Here is a 20,049-nt window from a genome sequence, read left to right on the forward strand (position 1 = left end):
GTAGTTCTGTTTTAAAGCCAGAGATTTTTGTGCAAATGCCATTCGTCTGTGTGCAACTCTTTGGTTCTTTCTAGCGCATTTACTGCTATATTGTCAAACAAGGAAGGTAGCTGTTTCTAAGTGTAGAAGATAGTAACAGAATTTTCATATTTAGTCTGTTTTGTCAAGTGTAAAAAAACCTGTGGGAACATATTATCCATACATATATTGTATACGTGGGGAAATAAAAACCAGAGAAGTTAAATGGCGTGTCCGTGGGTGTGGAATTTTCCAAAATGACCCAAACCAGATTTGTTACATCTTCCCGCATTTCAGTGATTTGAACCAGGGAGGACGTTTTTTCCCTTCCATATAATGTGATGGTTTTAGATTAAATTTGAGACACCCCATATCACCTCCAAACACTGATTAAGAGAATTGGATTTATATTTCACTCCGACATGGTAAGTCCTCATAGTGAAAATACATTATTTGCTGGCTTCAGAAAGCTACAGAACAGATGTGAATGTAGCAGTAGCGTAAGAAAACACAATAAAAGAAAATAATACAGCAAGTAACTGGGCAAATGTCTTAACAGGACGTGGCCGTGGAGAAAATCCTCCAATGCTGGCAACATCCCCTTGACCTTCCCTTCCCGCAGCACCCAAGCATGAAGAGCAGGCACCTGACCTGCATCCCCTGGGCTTGTATTTATAGCAGCAGGGACAGGTTTTGTAAGTTTGGGGCTAGGGGAGAGCGGGTACAAGAGTATGTCCAAGCAATTTCATGGTGAATTACATACTGTAATGCCCAGCTGAGATCAGGGCCCCACTGGGACAGACACCAGACAAACACAAATAAAAGGCAAGATCCCTTCTGAAGAAGCAAACAGACAGGGAATGGGAGAGGAGCAGCGGCAGCGGGGGGAACCCAGCATTGCAGGCAATGCAATGCTGCAGTTGTGGGCAACGCTGCAGAAGAGTAGGAGGCTAAAAGGGAATGGCGGAGCTCTCCTCTAGGTAAAAAAAGAACAGGAGGGATACTGTGATTCTGTGATAAAAGGAGCCATTTCAAGGTGAAAGTCTGGGAGGCTTTGCCACTTGTGGGGTTGGTTCTGGCAGATCTAAAGGGAGAGGGAAGGAGGGAGCCAGTCAGCAATTACGGGGGTCAGAGACAGCCTCGCAGGGAAGACAGATGGGCAAGCAGGTGCTGTACCTTCTGAGCAGTAACTCAGCGGAGCATAGCTGCCATCAGACCCTAAAAGGAGTCATCAAAGCTGCAGCAAAGCCCATCTCTGGGCATAGCTTTGGCTCTTTCTCCCTGCCATCAATCTCGGTGAATTGCCTGGCCCAGTCCAGCCATGTACTGTGCTCCCAGCCCCTGGGAGCTGGGTGCTCGGCTGCTCTCGGGGACTATGTGGGGAGATGATGGCAGCTGGAGCCCTTCAAGCCCCTGTGGGAGAGGCCCTGGCTACCTGGCTCGTCTGGTGGGACGGGAGCACTTCTGCTCCCCAGTGCTGCTCCCAAGGCTGGGCAGGGGGACTTGCAGGGCAATCGTCCTGTCCTGAGCTGAAACAGGGCTTGTGGGGAGCAGCTGAAGAGAGAGGATGCCCTTACCTGGGGGCTCCGGGGTTTGGGGTACGCACAGCCCATCCCTTTCCAGGTCAGCAAGCACTCGTTGCGTCTGCCCATCAAGCGAGCACAGAGAAATCCTGCTGCGCCTGAACAAGGGGTGCAATACCCAGCTGATTGCAGCTCCCTCTCTGCTTGTTCCCAGCATGAAACAGCCAGGGCACTTCCCCACCGTGCTCAACCTTTTGTGGAACTGAAAGCTTTGAATTTTGCTGGTCCCAGGGGCAGGTTTTTACTGGCAAGACGGGAGGGGAGGTGAGGAGCACAGTCTCTCAAAACTGGCAAATCTGTTGGCAGCTGGGCCTGTAAAAGGAGAGTGTTGACACAGCAGTGGGCTGCAAGAGATTCACCACCCGAACTCACTGCATTTGAGGGACAGCTGTTAAAGAATGCAAGTAACTACCTTGGGGAAGATACCTGGGATGAGTTGTTACTAGTACAAGAACCAATAAAAATAACATTTAGGCCTCAACGAATGCTCCTGCCTTCCTGCCACTCTGGTTTGCTTCCCAGGCTTCGCCCATGCTTTGTTTAAACTTCTCATACCATCATCACGCCATCGAGCAGTCCCAGCTCTGCCTTGGGCGCTGACTGCAGCCGCTCCATGGACCACTTCTCGATGATGGAGGACACGTGTGGGTTCTCCACGTTGAGGATCCGGAAGCCGGTCAGGTTCACTCCAGAGTAGCGGTATGGTTCTAGGTCTAATGCATAAAGATCCTTAAAAGAGAGAAACCAGTTTAAACATTTTGTTTAGCTTTGTTTTGTTTGTCTTTTCTGCATCGGTTCATGTCTGTGTGTGAGGTGAGAAGGCAGAGCCCACAGAAGGTGGGAGGTAGGATGGTGCCCTCATGAATTTGGTGGATTGTACTGTCTGTTGCCATCCGTCACTGCTTGCAGAGACTCGTAGGTGTTAGTGGAATTTGGGTGTCATATGTGCAGGTTCACCCACACACAGCAGAGGGAAACTCCTGCCAAATAACTCACTCTCTGCATAAAAGAGGCAAGGGAATTGTGGGGAGAAAACCAGAATCGCTGTCTGTAACCGTGAAAAAAGAGGCTTGCGGCCAAGGGGGAGGGGACAAGGCAGAGTTCCTGTATCCAAAGCTCCCTGGGGCCTTTCCATGGAAGATTTGCTGTGAGAGCTGAAGCCCACAGGGTGCTGCAGATGACACAGTAACGCTGAATGAAGAATGCCAATTTGCAGACGGCTATCCAAGAGGAACTAAGACACATTTCTTGACATTACGACCAGCCTACACAGTCTGCAAGTGAATGAGAGTGCCCTTTATACGATTTAAAAAACCCACAGCCAGGCAGTCCTCAGCTCTGCTGGCAGCCAGCCCACCAGCATCACTTGGCAGGCAGCAAGAGAGGGGCATTTGGAGGCCTCTGTGAGTGCACTTCTTTAATGCATCTCTTGGCTCCGCCGCACGTCTGAATATTAACTTCAGTGCAGGGATTAACTTCAATGCTTGGTAACTAGTCCGAGTAGTTTGGGGTTAGACAGCAGGGCAGGAGCATACTGCAGCTGATCTGCTCAGCAAAAACCCAGGGCAGCGGACCCGAGGGGGGTCCTGAATGAATGTGACAGAGAATAGCGGTCAGAAGGGGGCTTTGTTAATGGGAATCATTTGTTGGATGGGACATATTTAATCAGAATTTATCCTGAACAATTTCTGCAAGTGTTCAATAGTAGTAGAAATGTGGGGAGGCGGAAAGGCAACACCACTGCCTTCTGTGGTGGAAGGTGGGGGGCAAATACGGGAATGATGTTTGTTGCTCTCACAGGGGATTATAAAAAAGAGTTTAAACGTAGCATGGGATTATGTGGCTGTTGCTGTTTTGTATAATGTGGCTATGGTGGTAGGACACAGCCAGGCTGTGGGTTCACCCAGACAGGGCGTCTGTCAGCAGCGAGCTCTGCTCTGCCCATGGGGGAGCTGGAAAAGCACTGGTCCTAAAACATACTGCCCTACGCAAAGCGTAACAAAATCAGCACTTGCCAACAACCGAGACTTCATTCTCAGTGGGGGAGCAAGGAATTCTTACAGCTGTTTTGCTTTAATAGGTTTTGGGGGTTTGATCTTTTCCTTAAGCACTGGCCTCTGACTCTGCAGCCCCAAAGCGTTCTGCTGATGGATGCCGTGTTTTAATCTGCAGGTGCAGCCAGAGACTGAGTCATTAATCACACACACACAACAGAGTTCAGGGTCTTTGTTGTTTGGGTTTGTTTTTTTCCCCTGAAAAATTGCAAGTACAAACCTCCATGTTTTGTTAAAGGGCATTGTGAAAAGCAGGCCATAATGTTGACTTTTAAATGACTTACGGTAACTAAGGGCAAATACAGTTGTTTACCCTCAGACAGATGCTTACGTCATCTGGATGTGAGGGTGTGCAGCGGTCCTGTGCCTGACCCACTGGAACAGATTTATTTTTTCAGGATTCATAATGTTTTGTCAGACATTTCAGTTTGTATTCTGGAAATTGCTGTGGGGAAGTAATTTTTGGTTGCGAAGAAGATCATTTCCCCCTCAGAATGTGAGCGTATGTGACAAATCTGATCCACCAAGCTCCAGACCTCATGGTGTCCATCACACAGCTGTCAGACCACCTTTCAGATCCTGCGAGTATTTTGGGTGCCCTCCCTGTCCTGCCGCTCTCCACTGACCCTTCATTTCACAGTTTCCTATAGAAGCCAACCTCCCATCAGGTCCCTTTTTAGTTCCATTTTAATCTCAGCTGCAACCTGATTTATCATTTCCTGGAATTAGAGGATAATTAAGAATACAAGCTGAGTGTCAGAACATGGAGACGTGTGTGTGGTGGGGGGGGGGGCGCCATATCAGTTTCTTCTGGATTTTCTGCTCCTGCACAGCCACAAATTGAAAGATCTGGTTCTGTTTTCCACCTCATCTACATTCCCTCATCTACTCATTGTTTTCTGTACTGCAGAGTAATTCTCCCCTCCATCTTTAAGAAAGTTTTATTCTCAGTGTTTCTGTGTGGCTCCTCCCTTTCTTACACACGCTCTCTCACCTCCCCAGTTAAAATCCCCAGCCTTGGTTCATCAGTCATAAGCGGCAATGTGGAGGTCTGATCCTCACCACATCTAGCAGCCACAGTAGGAAGCTGCAAAAGCAGGTGTCCAGGAGGGGCATGGATAGCGAGCCTGCCGTGGATCGGATCTCCGAGGGTCCCTGTCTGGGCATGGATTTGCTCGGGCAGCTGTTGCTGGGAGGAGCGGCCGTGGCCGTAATGGGAGGCATGATGTACAGCGCTGTTTGAATAATAAACTGCAATGTACTCAGTCACGAGTGCACTCGTGTTGTGTTGTGAGCCTCAGGCACGTTGAGTTTAACAAGAGTACCTGGTTGTCAGTGGCAGTGGAAAACTGGACGGGTTTGGTTTAGTGCCTAATCAGGAGAAGGCAGGTTGGGTGTGTAATTTTTGTTTCTGTCAACTCGAAGCGTGGGAGCAGATTCCTGCTTCTGCCTGTCTGCAGCTGCTGTAAGCAGCGGAATCATAGAATCGTTCAGGTTGGAAAAGACCTTTAAGATCGAGTTCAACCACATCCAGCCAAGTCCACCGCTAAACTATGTCCCTAGGCACCACATCTACATGTTTTTTAAACACCTCCAGCAATGGTGACTCCACCACTTCCCTGGGCAGCCTGTTCCAGTGCTTGACAGCCCTTTCCATGAAGAAATTTTTCCTCATGTCCAATCTAAACCTCCGCTGGCGCAACCTGAGGCCATTTCTTCTCGTCCTATCACTTGTTACTTGGCAGAAGAGACCGACCCCCATCTCGCTACAGCCTCCTTTCAGGTAGCTGCACAGAGCGATAAGGTCTCCCCTCAGCCTCCTCTTCTCCAGGCTGAACCACCCCAGAAGTGACAGTAAGCAGTGGGGAAACTTCTCATTTTTACAGGCTGCTGAGGAATTCATACAAGTGTTGAGTTTAAGGGGGTTGTCACTGCTCGGGTCTTCGCAGGACGTAAAAGCCGTGTGTGCATTAGACAAAGGCTCGGAAGAGTTCCTCCCCCTCTGGTAGGAAAGGCTGATGGGGCTCTTCACGCTGAAGTCAGTGAACTGTAGTCTTGCTGCCTAGCAAAATGTTGAAGCATTTCATGCCAAGTGTTGATACACTGTACTCAGTATTGACTAGGGACCTTTTAGAAACATTCAGTATAACATAATAGACTAATTCATTAGCACCCCATGGGTCTAGTAGTGTGGAAGCTGAAGCACATGCATTGCAAGCTAGGAAAACATTGCCTTAAGGAATGACAGATTAAAATATCTTTCCCATGATATAACTGTTATTTCAGGAAAGTGGCATTAATTGTGATTGCTTATCTATTAATTTATTATAATTCTTCTTTTCCCACCTCCAGGCTGTACCTACACATGAAATGTACTCTAGGCTCAGCTGGGGCTGATTAATAGGAGGTTATCTGGGAAAAGCTTAAAGCTGCCTGGAATAGATAATGGCAGCAGGGGTAATTAAAATGTCTTTTGCATTTGAAAAATAAATTTTGCAGGTTTTAAGGGTTAGTTTAGCCTGTTTCTTTCCTAAAGGAAAAAAAAGATAAATTGCATTTTCAAAATCACACAAAATTCAACAGTACACTAGACAATAGCATCCTAAATGGAAACAAAAGTGGCATGCCAAAAACCCAAACCAAAATGCCTCCTGGAGTCAGAGAAGAACTGGCCTATGTTTAATGAGAGAGGAGTTAATTTCAAGCTGAGTTCTTCTCATGCAAAATAAACCTGCAGTACTGAACGATTGACCACAGCAGGGCTGCTCCTGGCTCTTAAGGGAGACCTAGATGAACACACAGAAACACGCACCCAGTTCTGACTGAAACTTGGTCCCATCAAATCCTGTCAGTGGGTCTGCAACCTCACAAATTCACACATATGCTCATCTTTCAGCGCGTGGGTAGCTGCACTGAAATCAAAATGACTGGGAGGGGAAATAAACCCAGAACCTACATCTGTGCAAAGCCGGAGCAATTCCAAGGGAGTGAGCCAGTCCAAAAGCACCAAAAGAAAAGCCTGACGTCTCTCAAAATGTTGTCATTATGGTCTGATTCTAACCTGCAGGTAAGTCTAGCCCTGCTCTCCCCTTCTGTTAGGTACCCAGACCTCCCTTTCCCTTGCTTTTCCCACTCCACCACTTTAGTGTCCTGCAACTGTGCAATGCACGTCCAGGACAGGACACCAGCCTGCTCTCCTGCCACTTAGACTACCTCCTCACTTTCCATTCCAGCTCAGCAGTGAGTATAAAAGGTGTTTGCAGAGATTAGATACTTTACCAGGGTGGTGAAGATGAAGTGGTAGTATTCTGTCATCATTCCCATTGCCATGGCCTTGAGGAGAGTAGGGAAAGGAGGTTAGTAAGAGTGGATACGAGAACATAACAACAGTCATGCAACATAAACTTCTAAAGAGCTGATCTGGTAAATGTGGCAGGAGGCAGACCCAGGAACACAGAAGCTGGATTCCAGGGCAGTCCTGTGAAGCAGGTAAGCATGTGCTTAGCCAGCAAGAGGCATGTGCTTAAGTGCGGAGCTGAACTGTGGTCCTCGAACCTTTCTGAAGCTGCGGCAAAGCTTCAGTGTCCAGCTCCCGACAAGGCCGGTGGCACTTCTGGGTGTTGCTGTGCCACAGAAAACCGGGACACCGACTGCGGCACGCCACCGTGCTCACAGGTCACGCTCGGTGCAAAACCTTCAGGGATGCAGGCTTGCTTCTGTCGGCACGACTGGGAGAAAGGGAGTTGCCTTTCCTTCTCAGATGCCAAACAGCGAGCAGCCTTACATAAACCTGCGCAGAACAACCATAAAGCAGCCTGTCCTTGCAGTTACACGCCCATGTACTGCCTCAGCAGCTGAGTAAAAGGCTTTTTGTTTCTTACAGTTCTGTTTCTGGTGCTCTGCATCCCCTCCTCTCAGCGTCCGTTCATATAACGTGTACCTATAGCTCTTGGCTGTGTGTCCATCCTTCCTGCGTGCAACAGCCAGAATCTAACGTAGGGCTTGGTTTAGAAATGGGTCAGTGAAAGCAGAGGCACAGGGATGGGGAGCGGGGGCATCCCCCATCCCTCAGCCTTGGAGATCGTGGTCTGGACTTGAGGGTTCTTGGCGAGCCCAGGCTGTAGGCGTGCCAGCCCCGGCACGAAGGATGGCTTGTGCAGATTGCTGGGATTTGCATAACTGAGCAGGGGAGAGAACATGCTGTTCTGTGAGGCTTGTCAGAGGATGACTGTGGGCTGAAGGGACCTCGGCTGGATGAGCGTGTCCAGTCCCTACACAACACGAGGGGAATGCAGTTTTGTGAGAAAGGTCACCTTGAACTTTGTGGCTGGCTAAAAAAAAAAAGAGGTATCTGTGGTTTTGACTGTGATGCTGACTCTGTGAGCACATTTTCTGGAGAAAACATACAGTAGAGCACTTTAAAATCTCCACTGATGGGAAAGGAGCTTCAAGCCTCACGCCCCCCCCCCCCCCCCGACACCCCCCCCCCCCCCCCCGAAACGTTTCCTTCCCTGTTTTTTCGCTAAAATTACTGGGCAGAATTTAGCTCTGAGAAAGGAAGTAACAGTTTGAAGTGAGATGTCAAAAAACAAGGGAAAAGGAAAGGATCTAGATTACAAGATCAGGTATGGTAACTCTAGAGTGTGGCTTTATCCCACATTTTGTGGCCTGGAAGTACCTTTTAGCAAGCCTGGGGGCTGTCTCTGTATGGCAGTGCGCCGTCCCATCCCCCTCCTCCTGCCTGGTGGATGGATCTGTGCGACCTGCGCAGCCGGGTGTAAAGAGCTGGAGCAGGGAACGGTACCTCAGTATGTGAAGCATCAGTTAGATGGTGTGAAACCAATTGAGAGTAAATTGTGAGATTCCAGTTCAGATTCTACAGCTGGATCGTTTCAGTGGTAGATGGAGAGTCCAGACTTGCTGTGAGAAGGAAGCTCCAGCTTCCCAGTACTGGCAGCCTGTGTGCAGGATGGATCTGGGTTTGTGGGGAAATGAATAAATGATAAACCTGGTGGATAAGCTACAGGCAATAGCCAGGATGAGAATGGGAGCTCCATTAAAGTTAAGGCAGGCACATCTGCGCACTGCAGAGTGCAGCAACTGTTCAGAGACAGCTGCCGAGGAGAACAGAGAAGCTGGGAAGCCAGAGAACAGATGTCAAACATTAACAAGTGACCAAAAATGAGCAAGGCCAGAGAAGCGGGGTAGGATGGGAAGGCCTCACGAGCAGACCTAGCTCTGTGGTAGGTTTCCACAATGATTCGTTTGTCCAAGAGAGTAAAATAATGAATGGTTTGATGTCTCAGTCACTGCAAGGAACCCAGACTGGAGCAGTATGTGGCAATATCACCTGTATGTCTTTGTGCCAGCTCTTGTGTTGTTATTCATGGATTACTAGTCCATGGGGGTTTTTTACTACTCGAGTTTAAAAATGCTGCCCAGATTATCAGTGAAGTGCCTTCCCTCTCACGTGCTGTGGGAGCACGTTACCTTAAATACCTTGGGAGCAAGATCCAGACTGGCATGATGGTGTGTGCTTACTCAGAGCTACCTTAGCGAACGTAGGCTGGAGTTGCTCGAACCATTCTATGTTACCTAAAGATGTGCAGTTAAAATAGTACCAAGCGGTGGAAATTGTAGTGTAAGTCTTGAGAGAACCTTTTTTGCCATCCATGGGCGCTGCACTGGGGCGGGCAGCGCAGCCAAGAGGCTCCAGGGACCTTGCCTGGCTGGAGCAAACACCAGAGGCCAAACGTTTGCAACGCTAACTGTCACCAAAATGTTACAAAAGGCAAATAATAGCAATAATATGTGAACGTTATTATTTCCAGGACAAACAGAAGGCTGGGCCATTCTTCCCTGGCTTTTTTGCAGTCCATTTTTTTTTCTTTGTGTTTTTCGTCTAACCCTGCAAAGTGAAAGCAGACTCCTCTCCTACAGGAGAAGGTTTTGGCTTTACCCAGGTCGTACTTTCGGTGAATGTACAAAGCAGAGCGTGAGGAGGGGTCAGGAAGCCTGTTTTTCTGTCCCATCCTATGGAAAAGAAAAAAGCTGTTTCACGACTGAAGGTGGCATCTCTAGATTTGCATTTCTTGATGTGGGTAGAACAGCTAGGAAAAGATGAGGTTTCTGAGCTTCCCAATCCTTCAGCAAATGAGAGTGCCAACAGTGGGAGACGAGGGTCACGGTGCGTACCACTCAGAGCCTCCCTGGTGTTACACACTGGAGTGTGCAAGTGTGCAGAGACATTTGGGTTTGTGCACCTTCCCAAACTCTGAAAACATTTAACATTTTTTTCCCGAGTAAAACTACATTGTATAATATTGCTAAGCTGAAATCCATGGCTTTGGGTCCTGAAAAAAAGCAACACACAGACAAACCAGCCAGAAGGACTTAGAAAGACTTCTTTCCCCCTAGTCCCCCCTCTCCTCCATCTCCTCACTCTGCACTCGCAGTGATGAGCAGAGCAGATGGCACAATAAACTATAATAAACTGCATAATAAGTGAACAGCACCGAACACAGCCAGCATGTTAAAATAATAGGCAGGAGACAATGCGTCCCTTATACTGCTTTCTTTAATAATCCCTCCCAGGCTTTCTGATTTCTCTGAGTACTTCCCTTCATTTCACGTCAAGCAGGCTGCAAGAGAAGTCTCTTTCCATGTACTTGCTTTCTCAGCCCTTCAAGGGATTTATTTAATCTATGTGGTAGTGTCTTGCTGGGCTGATATGAGCAACACTTCCACCGGCTGGTTCTTAGCATTCTTTGTGAGAGCATTTCCCTCTGCCTCATATTGACCCTGAAACCTAAAGGCACTTGGAAATGAGGAGGAGCTGGGGTGAGCGGCAAACCTTCTGGTCTGCGAAAAATGCCAGTGGAGAAACTCGGGGAGAAAGGAGAGAGACCCAATGAATGGAAAATCACTGACATCTGGCTTAAAGTCCAAGAATTGCACACGGTGCTCATGAAGGGACAGAGGAGGCCGTCCCTTCCTGGCTGGCCCCGTCCTGGCTGCTTGCAGCAAGACGCAGGAGTCGTGCACAGCTCGGCAGACAGCTAACCACACCGCAGCGTTTGATACCCTGCCCCTCTGTAGGGGCATGTATTCACAAACCTGGGGGCATGAAGCAGCACAGAAGGGAAAGAAGATACTTAAAATCGGCAAGCGTGAAAAGCTCATACAGGGCTAAATGAACAGTGACAGAAGTGGCCCAGAGCACAGTCCTGCCCGATGCCCTGGCTGCTCCGGACGGCTGCAGAGGGCTGGGGCTGTGCAGCCGCAGAGAGAAGCGGGACAACAGCCTGGTCTCAGTGCACGTTCGACGCAGCTGCCTGGCACTTTCTCCTCCCGTAGCATTTGTTTGTTCTTACTGACAGTCCCTTTTTGATACTTCCTTTTTTTTCGGTGAAAATGACATTTTCTGTAGAAATCCAATACTATCCTTGAAGAATGTACATGTTGTAGCTTTTCGTGTAGCTGTGGATTGTGGACAGAGGGAAAGCTGCAGGTCTGCAGCCCTGTCTGCGGGGCTCTCCCTGCAGTACAGCCACCCAGTCCGTACGTGTGGGTCCCTCGGTGGCCACTTCTGCTTCACCCTCCCTCGCCCCCCACTCACCTGCTTGAGGATCTGAGCCGCCATCAGGTGGCTGCAGTCGAAGATGATGCGGAATTCCCTGCCCCGCTTCATCTCCTTCAGCAGCGGCCGGGCATCGTCGGTGTCCAGCGGGAGCTGGCGGATTTTCAGCCGGATATTGTACCTTGATGGGGCCATGATGAGCTCTTGCAGCCGTATCAGGCCTTCAAGCATTGTACAAAGACAAATCCACAGCGTTACAGGGAAGTCTGCCTTTGCCCTGCAGGCTGGGTATCACAGCAAGTTATTTCATCCTAAATTCTTTTATGGAACGCAATCAAGATTTTCCTCCCTCCACCCCTCAAATGGCCATTGCTAAGGGCACATCAAAACCAAGGGGTCACGTATCAATCATTAATCCCCCGATATTTCCAGAGCAGTTGTTCTAAGGCAGAATGGCTTTTCCTGGTGTTTCCCTGCTGCCTCAGCATCCAGCTATGGTGGAGCTGGGGTCCCGGCACTGGGTAGGAAGAGGAGAATAGGTCCTAACCTTTGACGTCTCTGGGATCACAACATACTTTCTTAAGCAAATGTGCCCTTGAGAAAGGACAGAATGTGATAATCAGCTGTACAACAAATTAAAATCTGCAGTATTTACCATGCACAACAGCAAAACAAAAAATGAATATACTCTTAGATTTATGAATAGGGTAGTTCATAACAGTCACTTAATCACAATGTGTAGCTTTCTTACTACCCTTAGAATTAATTTCTTTTTTATGCAGAAGGTACAAAGCCATGCTGGATGCAGCTGAGCAGGAATTATGGGTATCTAATGTTGCAAGAAGAAATTCGGCAGATGCCTATTGCAAGGAGGAAAAGAGACGCATGTCCCTCTGCATAGTAGAAGAAATACATTAGACTACGCCATGAAGGGAACATACTGTGACCCACATTTGCAAAACAGGAATGTCAAACTGTGTTCTCATCAGCCCTCCCCTAAAGAAACCATTTGGTTTAGTGGAATTAGGTTGGACAGGCTATCCAATGTGCCTTTTGTTTTGGGGGGTTTTTTATCTATAGCGTTGTGCAGTGCTTTGCTTTGTTGGACCGTCAACAGCTTTCTTTATGTGAAAAACTTTGTCAGCTATGTTTTATAGAATTAGGCAGAAAACAAAAAACTTTCCAGAACTGCTTTTGGTTTTAGCTGGGAAACTGCACCCTCAATGGCAGCCGCAGACCAACATCTTTGCTTGTGTAGATGGGCACCGTGGTGCCAAATACAGCTGAGCTGAGCCAGGCCACACCAGCGGACAATTAATCCCCCCTTGACCCATTGTCAGCTGGGGCGGTGCTGTGGGGTACCCACTTTCTAAGTGCTTTGCGAATGAAATGCTTCAGAAAGGATCCCAGGGCCTCCTGCAGCGCTCGCCTGCACGCTTGGGAACCGTTGTGTCCCCGTGCACTGATCGCTGCATGGGGGGTCGTTTTGCTCCTAAAAGGGTTCGTTAGAAAAGTTCCTAAGTGGGATCCACAACAACACATCTCCTGGATTCCTCCTTTAAAGCTCCTCCTTTACTTACCTGTACTGTCATCGTAAACCACAGTGGCTGATCTCCATTTCAAATACTGCACGAGGTCCAGAATGGCATGGCTAAGAGAAGCATAGTCAGGGTACAGGTTGACATAGAAAGTGTCCTTGTTATCCAAAGGGTGGTGCTTCCATCGAAGCTGTATGTGGGGGACTTCCAGGGCATTGCAAATAGACTGGACAGCATTGGTGCAGGAGCCTTGGGAAGGTCCAAATATTGCTACGACCCCCAGAGCGAGCTGGTCACAGGCTGGAAAAGGAAAGGAAGGGAAGGATGCTGTCAGTGAAGTGTGGGCATCTCTGCAGGGCGGGGAAGGAGGGAGGGGGCAGGCGTTGGGGCAGCTGCAGGGCACAGGTGGCTTCTTCCTGACCTGGACCATGGAGCAGGGGACGGATAGAGATGCTTCTGGGCACCACCAGCAGCATAGGTATTAGGTAATTACAACAGTGATGAGAGGCAGAGAGAGAGAAGGAATTATGGCAGGTGGGGGTCTGGACTGATGGTTAGAGGCACAGATGTGTTTCCAGAGGAGGGAATAATGGCTGCGGTGTGTTAGAAATGGCCAAGCCTCCAGAGTTGTGAAAGAAATATCCAGAGATGATCAAAATAGTCCTGACAAATGCATTTTTCCATCAGTTTTAATAAACTGATTTTTTTCTGCAAAATAATGCTTTTCATAGCTTTGTTCAAACTTTCACTGGGAAATCAAAACAGAACAACTGCATTTGGGGATGCATTTTTAAGGGGAAAAAAAATAAAAGTTTTTCAGAATAACAGGAACAGATTATTTCTCAAGTCCCTCTGCAGGTCCTTCCAGTCTGAGTGCTAACACTTAGCACCATCAGCAGGAGCTTTGTGACGGCTCCATCTCATTAAAATATTTCAGGAAAGCAACTGCTCCCAGCCGGAGAGGGGTACAAACATAGACAGCATCTGAGGCACATGGGTCCCCCCCGGACATGCCCATGTCCCTGCTGTGGGTCCTGCATGTCCTGCTCCTATCCCAACACTCAGTGCATCCAGCCTGGGTGCTCTCAGCAGCCTGGCACAGGGGATTGTCAGGCAGAGCTCTGAGGAAACCTCCACAACAAAACAATCTTAAAAAGGGACAGCCAGGGTCAGTGAACTCGCCTGTGAGCAGATATCCCCTCTCTCCGGTGACGCCCGCTTCTAGCTGCGAGCTCAGGCAGCAGGTTTCGTTTCTCCCAAAACAGAAGCAAACTCAATAAGCCCTCAGGTCATCAGCCCCACAGCCTTTGCTGTGTAGTCCCATTTCTTCCCTCCCCTTCAGTAATTCAAGTGGCAGCTGTTACCCAATAATAAAAACCGACTGTTAGGAAGAACAGAATATCTACGCTGTGGATGTTAAAACTGCCAGGGATACAGTAAAAATAAACAAAGGCATGGCCTACAGACCTTCGCTCAGGATTAGAAGCAAACATTGAAAGGAGTTCTGTGAGGTTTGCAGAGGGAAAAGAGAATGGTTGTTCCCCTTATATTAAAATGCCTCTGGAAGGTCAGCTCCTGGAGGACTTCTCAACTAGATCACTGACTAGAGCAGGACAAAATGAGCTTCTTGGTCTCAAGTGAAACCATGCTGAATAAATGGCCACAAAGCTGCTAAGTGTGCTGTGCTCTTACCTTTCTTAGTTGCTTCAAAGCTGTCATGGAAGTGTATCCTCTGAATGTCGTAGGTTAGCGTTGTGTTGGGCAACAAAGTTCTGTTTCTGTTAATAATATTGGCAGAAAATCGGAAGGCTTGCTCCTCAGCACTCATAACCTGGGTGTTGGGGCCATCTGCATACTCAAAGATTCCTCCTGCAAGACAAGACAAAACCAGCATTAAGCCCCGTAAAGTTTGATTCGTAATCTTATGTAGCAAGGACAAGAAAACTCCTGGACAGATCTGTGAGATTTGCAGGCTGAACAAGGCTTGCTTGCAGGACATTTTCTGGACTGAAATAAAGACATTACAACATTTGAGTTTTTGTTATATGCTGGTCCATGAAAGTGTTCAGAATGCCAGCTTTGCCAGGCAATAGGGGACAAATTTAAAGTCTTGGAATATTTTTATGAGACAGATGAGTGACTTCCCATAAAACTTTAGGATCAGACCTTGGCAAGTGCAGGCAGGCTTATTGCTCAGCTGCAGAGATGCTCCACGTTTATGCTCTGAGGAGTTACAGTGGTAGGAAGCTGGCACTGCCCTTCCCTCTGTGCCACTCTGGACTCTTCCCTGCCTTGTCCACCCATCTCCAAGTCCTCACGCAGGAGGCAGGCAGTGCAGCACTGCTGCTTGCTATTTTTAGTGCCATTTTTAGTGCCCTTCTCATCTCTTATTGTTCCTCATGTTTCTCCAAGTTCTTAATTCAGACCAGCAGAGACTTCTGAATTTGCCTACCCTACAGCTTATCTGCTCAATAATGCACATCTTGAACGCATGCTTTTCCGTGTTCAAAAGTTGTTAATGCCATTACACCTCCCCAAGGGCAACAAGCTCATGTCACAGTATCGCTGGGTTTCTTGGCTCTGTATCTGTGAGTCTTGTCCTCAGTTCCCCACTGACAGCCACTCTAATTGCAGTGACGCGGGACGGGTGTAAATTATGTAATTGCATGTCCTTGTCTCTGAGATGTAGGCACCATCCTGCGCCCCTCGCAGAACTGCAGGAAGACACATAAACCTTGCTCTATCTTATTAAAAAGTAAACCAGAGTAATTAATAGATAAGCGAGATAAGCAAGTGCAATTGGTAACAGATGGTCTCTGGGTTCATTAGCAGAAGGAAAATCTTCCTCTTCAATTTAAGGTAGTCCTAAAATGTTTTGTTATAGACAACAGATGTCTATTCAGCCCTCCTAGCTTTCAATCAACTGCATGAATCCTCCTCCAGGAGCCAGAACATATTATCTATAGTTTTTTGTGGCAATTTGGTGTTAGCCAAGAGTGCCAGTTTGGCAAGGGCCAGGCTGACATTTCTGTTGACAGCCGTGCTCTGTGTGATCTCTCAGAAACCCAACCAAAGCCATGGGCCGAGCAAACAACAATAGTGATGCTTGCAGATTTTCACAGCATGGGTGCAAAGCAAGTTGCAGAAGGCCTCTGACTTTTCTGCTCCCCATGACTGTGACAAGTCACTTCCCTCTGTTCCCCTACAGACTTTTGCATCTGTGTCCCTGTTGTAAAGTGAGTGTGGTGGTTAATTTACATTCATAAACATCCAAAAATGTTTGAGCTGTTCCCTGCCTGTCTGGTAGAAAAAAATATTACTGATCTCAGTACTAACCTTGGTAATAGGGGAAAGAATAAAGAAAGAGGCTGAATGCTCATTCCGGAGACCCATTTCAGTCCCATGCGCTCTTCAGCGAGTCACTTGGAACAGTTTTTCAATATCTAGAATGCCTAGCAGTGTAGGCAGGAGCCTAGCAAAGTTATCCAAGTGGCTCGTTCTCACTAGATCAGGCCCAAATACTTGGTTATTGAATAGCACAAGGAAAATTTTTCATCCGTGTCAAAGTTTGCACATGCTGGTAGCTCAGTCTAAGTTTCTTAGGGCAGAGAAAGTTCATACACAATATTATGGCAGAAACAATAAACAAAACTAAAGTGAGCATGAGATTCATCCCTGTCGTTTCTGTTCAAAGCTTTACTGTCCAGAACATTTTAGCAAGGGATTTTTTGTTTTCTAGCGTCATCCTGAAGTGATAACTGGGTTCATGTTACATTGATTATCAACTAGCTGACATTAGGCTTTCGCCAAGCCCAGAGCTTTCAGGGTTGCTTTGGAGCATGTCTTATTATGATAGAATATAGAAGGACTGGGTATGTGGATTATTGGTATTTGATCCCAAATAAACTCACGTTCCAGACATCCAACTGGATATAATAGGCTTTTTGACAGAAAAGAATTTTCTGTGCAGCCACCCAATACCTTGAATTTAGTGCCAGGCACTGAGAAAGAAGACAGGCAGAAGTAATGTGTTTCTGGTTATACTGCTGGGTGCTGAATGTATTGGGACGATGTGAAATCTGCTGCAGTTGCTAAGGTGTTGAAGAGCAGCCACCACATGTGACAGCCTGCTCTTTCCTCAGGAACTCGTGGGCTGGAGAGCGAGATCTGCACTGCAGCCAGGCGTGCTGAGCATGGCCCCGTCCCTTCGGCAGCCGTCCCTGCTCCTGGAGATCGCGCGCTGCCGTCCCTCTTGGCTTGTGCGCCTCTCCTTCAGCGATGTTCATTCTGATCATTATTTAAAGAGCCTAATAACTGGCTTGAAACAGCTGATTAATGCATAATCTTTATCATGATTACATAGCATAACTGGCATTAATTTGAAAAGCCAGCTAATTATGACAATAATTGTTGCAGCTTTTCCATTTGAGCAAAATGGAGAATATCAGCTTGTGGTATTGAGAGAACGAGGGATGTGACATCAGCTGGCTGATCACTGAGCTGGGGGGGACCCCATGCGTCCCCAGCAACCCTCCGCAGGAAAGATGACGCAGTGCAAAGCTGGGCGATGTGCTGCAAAGTGTTTGGACAAACAAACTTGATCGGCTCTCCCTGTGCTCCCCAGGGAGAGCGATCGCATGTGGGTCTTGGGGCAGTAGCTTCACCATGACTTCACTCTTATAAAAGTATGGAAAGTCAATGGGCTATGAAAAGTCAACAACAAAACAGTTTCCGCTTTTATATACTACCTATAAACAAGTTTCATCCGAGATAGTAAAACTAAAGGTCCGTTCGTGTTGCTGTCTCTCTCTAAACCATTTCTGCCTCCGCCCTGTTTTTGAAGTTATTTCAAATGTCTTGGAGATTAATGGATGCTGCTCACTTGACCTGGTGCGAACGACCTTTTCCCAGTATTGCCTCTGTCTGTTCAGGTCCCAGCTTCCCCCTCCTTCTTTCTTTATCTCCTGTAGCTTTGCAGACAGATAAAAGACGGCCGTGCTGAAGTCTGTCGTGCTTTTTAATGTCCTCCTGGGGTTCGTGAGAGTATTTGTTGCCTGATTTATCCAGGAAGGGACCGTGCTGTTTCCTTGACCAGTCAATACAGCCCACAGACTCCCTACTGCCACGCCATGTGTTGTTCAACACACACTGAGGTTTATCACCTTCAGGTTGAGTTTGTTTGCATATATGTTTTTCCCTGAAAACCTTCTTTTTATGCCATGTTTGTACAGCCTTTAGTGCAATGGGGTCCAGGTCTGGGAGTCAGTCTTGTATGACTCCATGATCTTGAAGGTCTCTTCTAACCGAAACTGTTCTAGGAGCTGCCTCAGCACAAACTGTCAATATCTGCTCAGGCAGGACAGGATCAAACGCTGTCACCCATTATCACTTACTTTTGTGTATTTCTTGATGGAGTCATCCATGATTACATCTGACTTCTTGGATTTTAAATATCAATCAACAGGCAGGTTAAATAATTATTCAGTTGTCTTTTACCTCTAAAGCAAGCTAATTGCTCTCCAGAGAATGTCAGTCAGCATATGGGAAAACACACTAATTAGAATCAACTTCACGTCCTATTATTTTATGTTGTTTTATTTGATGACCACTGATGCTGCTGCTGAGGTGGGGAATTTTAAAAATTCAAAAGGAGAATCCAAAGCAAATTCCTGAAACTCTCCTTTAGATCTAGACCAGAGGAGCAATAGTAGGGCTGGGCCACTGGACAGAGGGTGGCACTGGGCCTGAAGGGAGGTTTAGCCACAAAACACAGTGAATCTCACTCTGAGTAGCAGAAAATTATCCTCTCTGTTCAGGGTAAAATCTGGATCCCACGAAACGCCCAAAATCCCGCTGATGCCAATCAGAACAGGGCCAAGTCTGTCTGCACCAAGCAAAGACACGCTGCACTCCTCCCATCCCCAGGTAATGACACTGCAAGACCTTTGGAATGGCCCCAGGATGGAGCTGAAAGAAGCCTGGTCAATGGGATGGGAATCCTTTTCCAGTGCTCTAGCTTATCCTGAGCTGCGGCTGCGCAGGCTGAAGGCAATCGGAGTTATTTTTAGCTTTCTCGAAAGCTAAGTCAAGGAAGTCAAAGTATTTTAGGTTTTCACTTTCTCCCCTCTTCCCCTTTTTAACAAAACAAACAGCTTCATTCTCAGAAAGAAAATTCCAACAGCCCTCAGTGTGTGGTGTGATCTCTTATCTTTTACTCCTTATAAAATCACTGAGTTACTTAGCTTTGAAGAACAACTCTTTCTGATAACACTTTTCTCTCCCCCGCTGACAGTGTTGTTAACACATTTAGACAGCTTTCTGACAGTCTCTTTCCATGTGACATCCTGGAAGAAATACTTGTTTTGAAATAGCTCTTGCTGAGGATGGAGCCTGAGCTCCTCCAGGAACGCGAGAGCTCCTGCCTCCGTCTCACAGACCTCTCGTGCCCAAAGGTCTGTATTTTATATTTTATGTATTTTTTTCTCTGAGGTTACAAAATGTCTGTCTTGTTGAACGGCAGGGCTGGCTGTGGCATGGCAATTTGTCCTCTTCTGATGGGCTCTGTTTTGAGGACAATAGTAGCAAACAGGCCAATCAGGACCAGTACACATAATTAGTGTCTGTTCCTCCAGGATGCCACTTGCCAGGTCCCTGAGGCAGGAGGATAGGAGAGCCCTTCCTCACAAGCCGTGCCTCCCCCTGGGAAGGCATTGAGAATTGATGCTTCTGCTTCTCTGGCCAGCCCAGTGGAGAGGATTTCACTGTCATGTTCCAGGTCCCTCCAGGGCTGGTGTTTATACCAATAAAGAGAAATGAGGTAACACTGATGGGACATGAGCTTGTGGCACTGGGAATGGAGCTAAAGCTCCCAGAGACTGCCCATCACTGTGGGACTGTTACAGTCTCAGATGCAATAATACTGCAGTGAAAGCAGCAAAATCCAGAAGGCAGTAGTTTGTTCACAAGAAATCTCTCCTTGTGCTTTCCCCCAAGGAGCTGCTACTATAAAGTGCTCCACAAGTCAATGCAGCTGAAGCAGGAGTCAGTCCCTTGTGCAGCCAGGCGCTGAGTGGAGACCCTGTCCGTGATGTCGGTGCAGCCGGTGTTCTCCAAAGAGAGACAAAATCATCCTCTAAATTGATTGGTGAGGAAGGCAGTGCCGAGGAGTGTTGGGGGCTCCTTTTTCCCACCCGGGAAGTCCTCGCACCCCGGAGACGTGCAGCGGAGCCCTCTACCCTGATCCTCCACGGGCTGCCATCGCACCGGGCCAGAGTGCG

At 47.7% G+C, this 20,049-nt stretch overlaps 1 protein-coding gene across 1 annotated transcript in view; it reads right to left on the reverse strand.

Annotated features, from left to right (window-relative positions):
• GRIK3 (glutamate ionotropic receptor kainate type subunit 3) overlaps nt 1-20,049 on the reverse strand; it is a 120,006-nt gene that overhangs the window by 39,513 nt on the left and 60,444 nt on the right. The window contains exons 2-6 of the mRNA XM_086478974.1: nt 14,465-14,641; nt 12,815-13,072; nt 11,274-11,455; nt 6,935-6,988; nt 2,157-2,330 (exon numbers count right to left, since the gene is read on the reverse strand). Coding sequence (XP_086335100.1) covers nt 2,157-2,330; nt 6,935-6,988; nt 11,274-11,455; nt 12,815-13,072; nt 14,465-14,641 — 845 coding nt within the window. The remainder of the gene's footprint in view (nt 1-2,156; nt 2,331-6,934; nt 6,989-11,273; nt 11,456-12,814; nt 13,073-14,464; nt 14,642-20,049) is intronic.

The sequence above is a fragment of the Leptosomus discolor genome, chromosome Z (assembly GCF_034619465.1).
Source record: "Leptosomus discolor isolate bLepDis1 chromosome Z, bLepDis1.hap2, whole genome shotgun sequence".
NCBI classification, from domain to species: domain Eukaryota; kingdom Metazoa; phylum Chordata; class Aves; order Leptosomiformes; family Leptosomidae; genus Leptosomus; species Leptosomus discolor.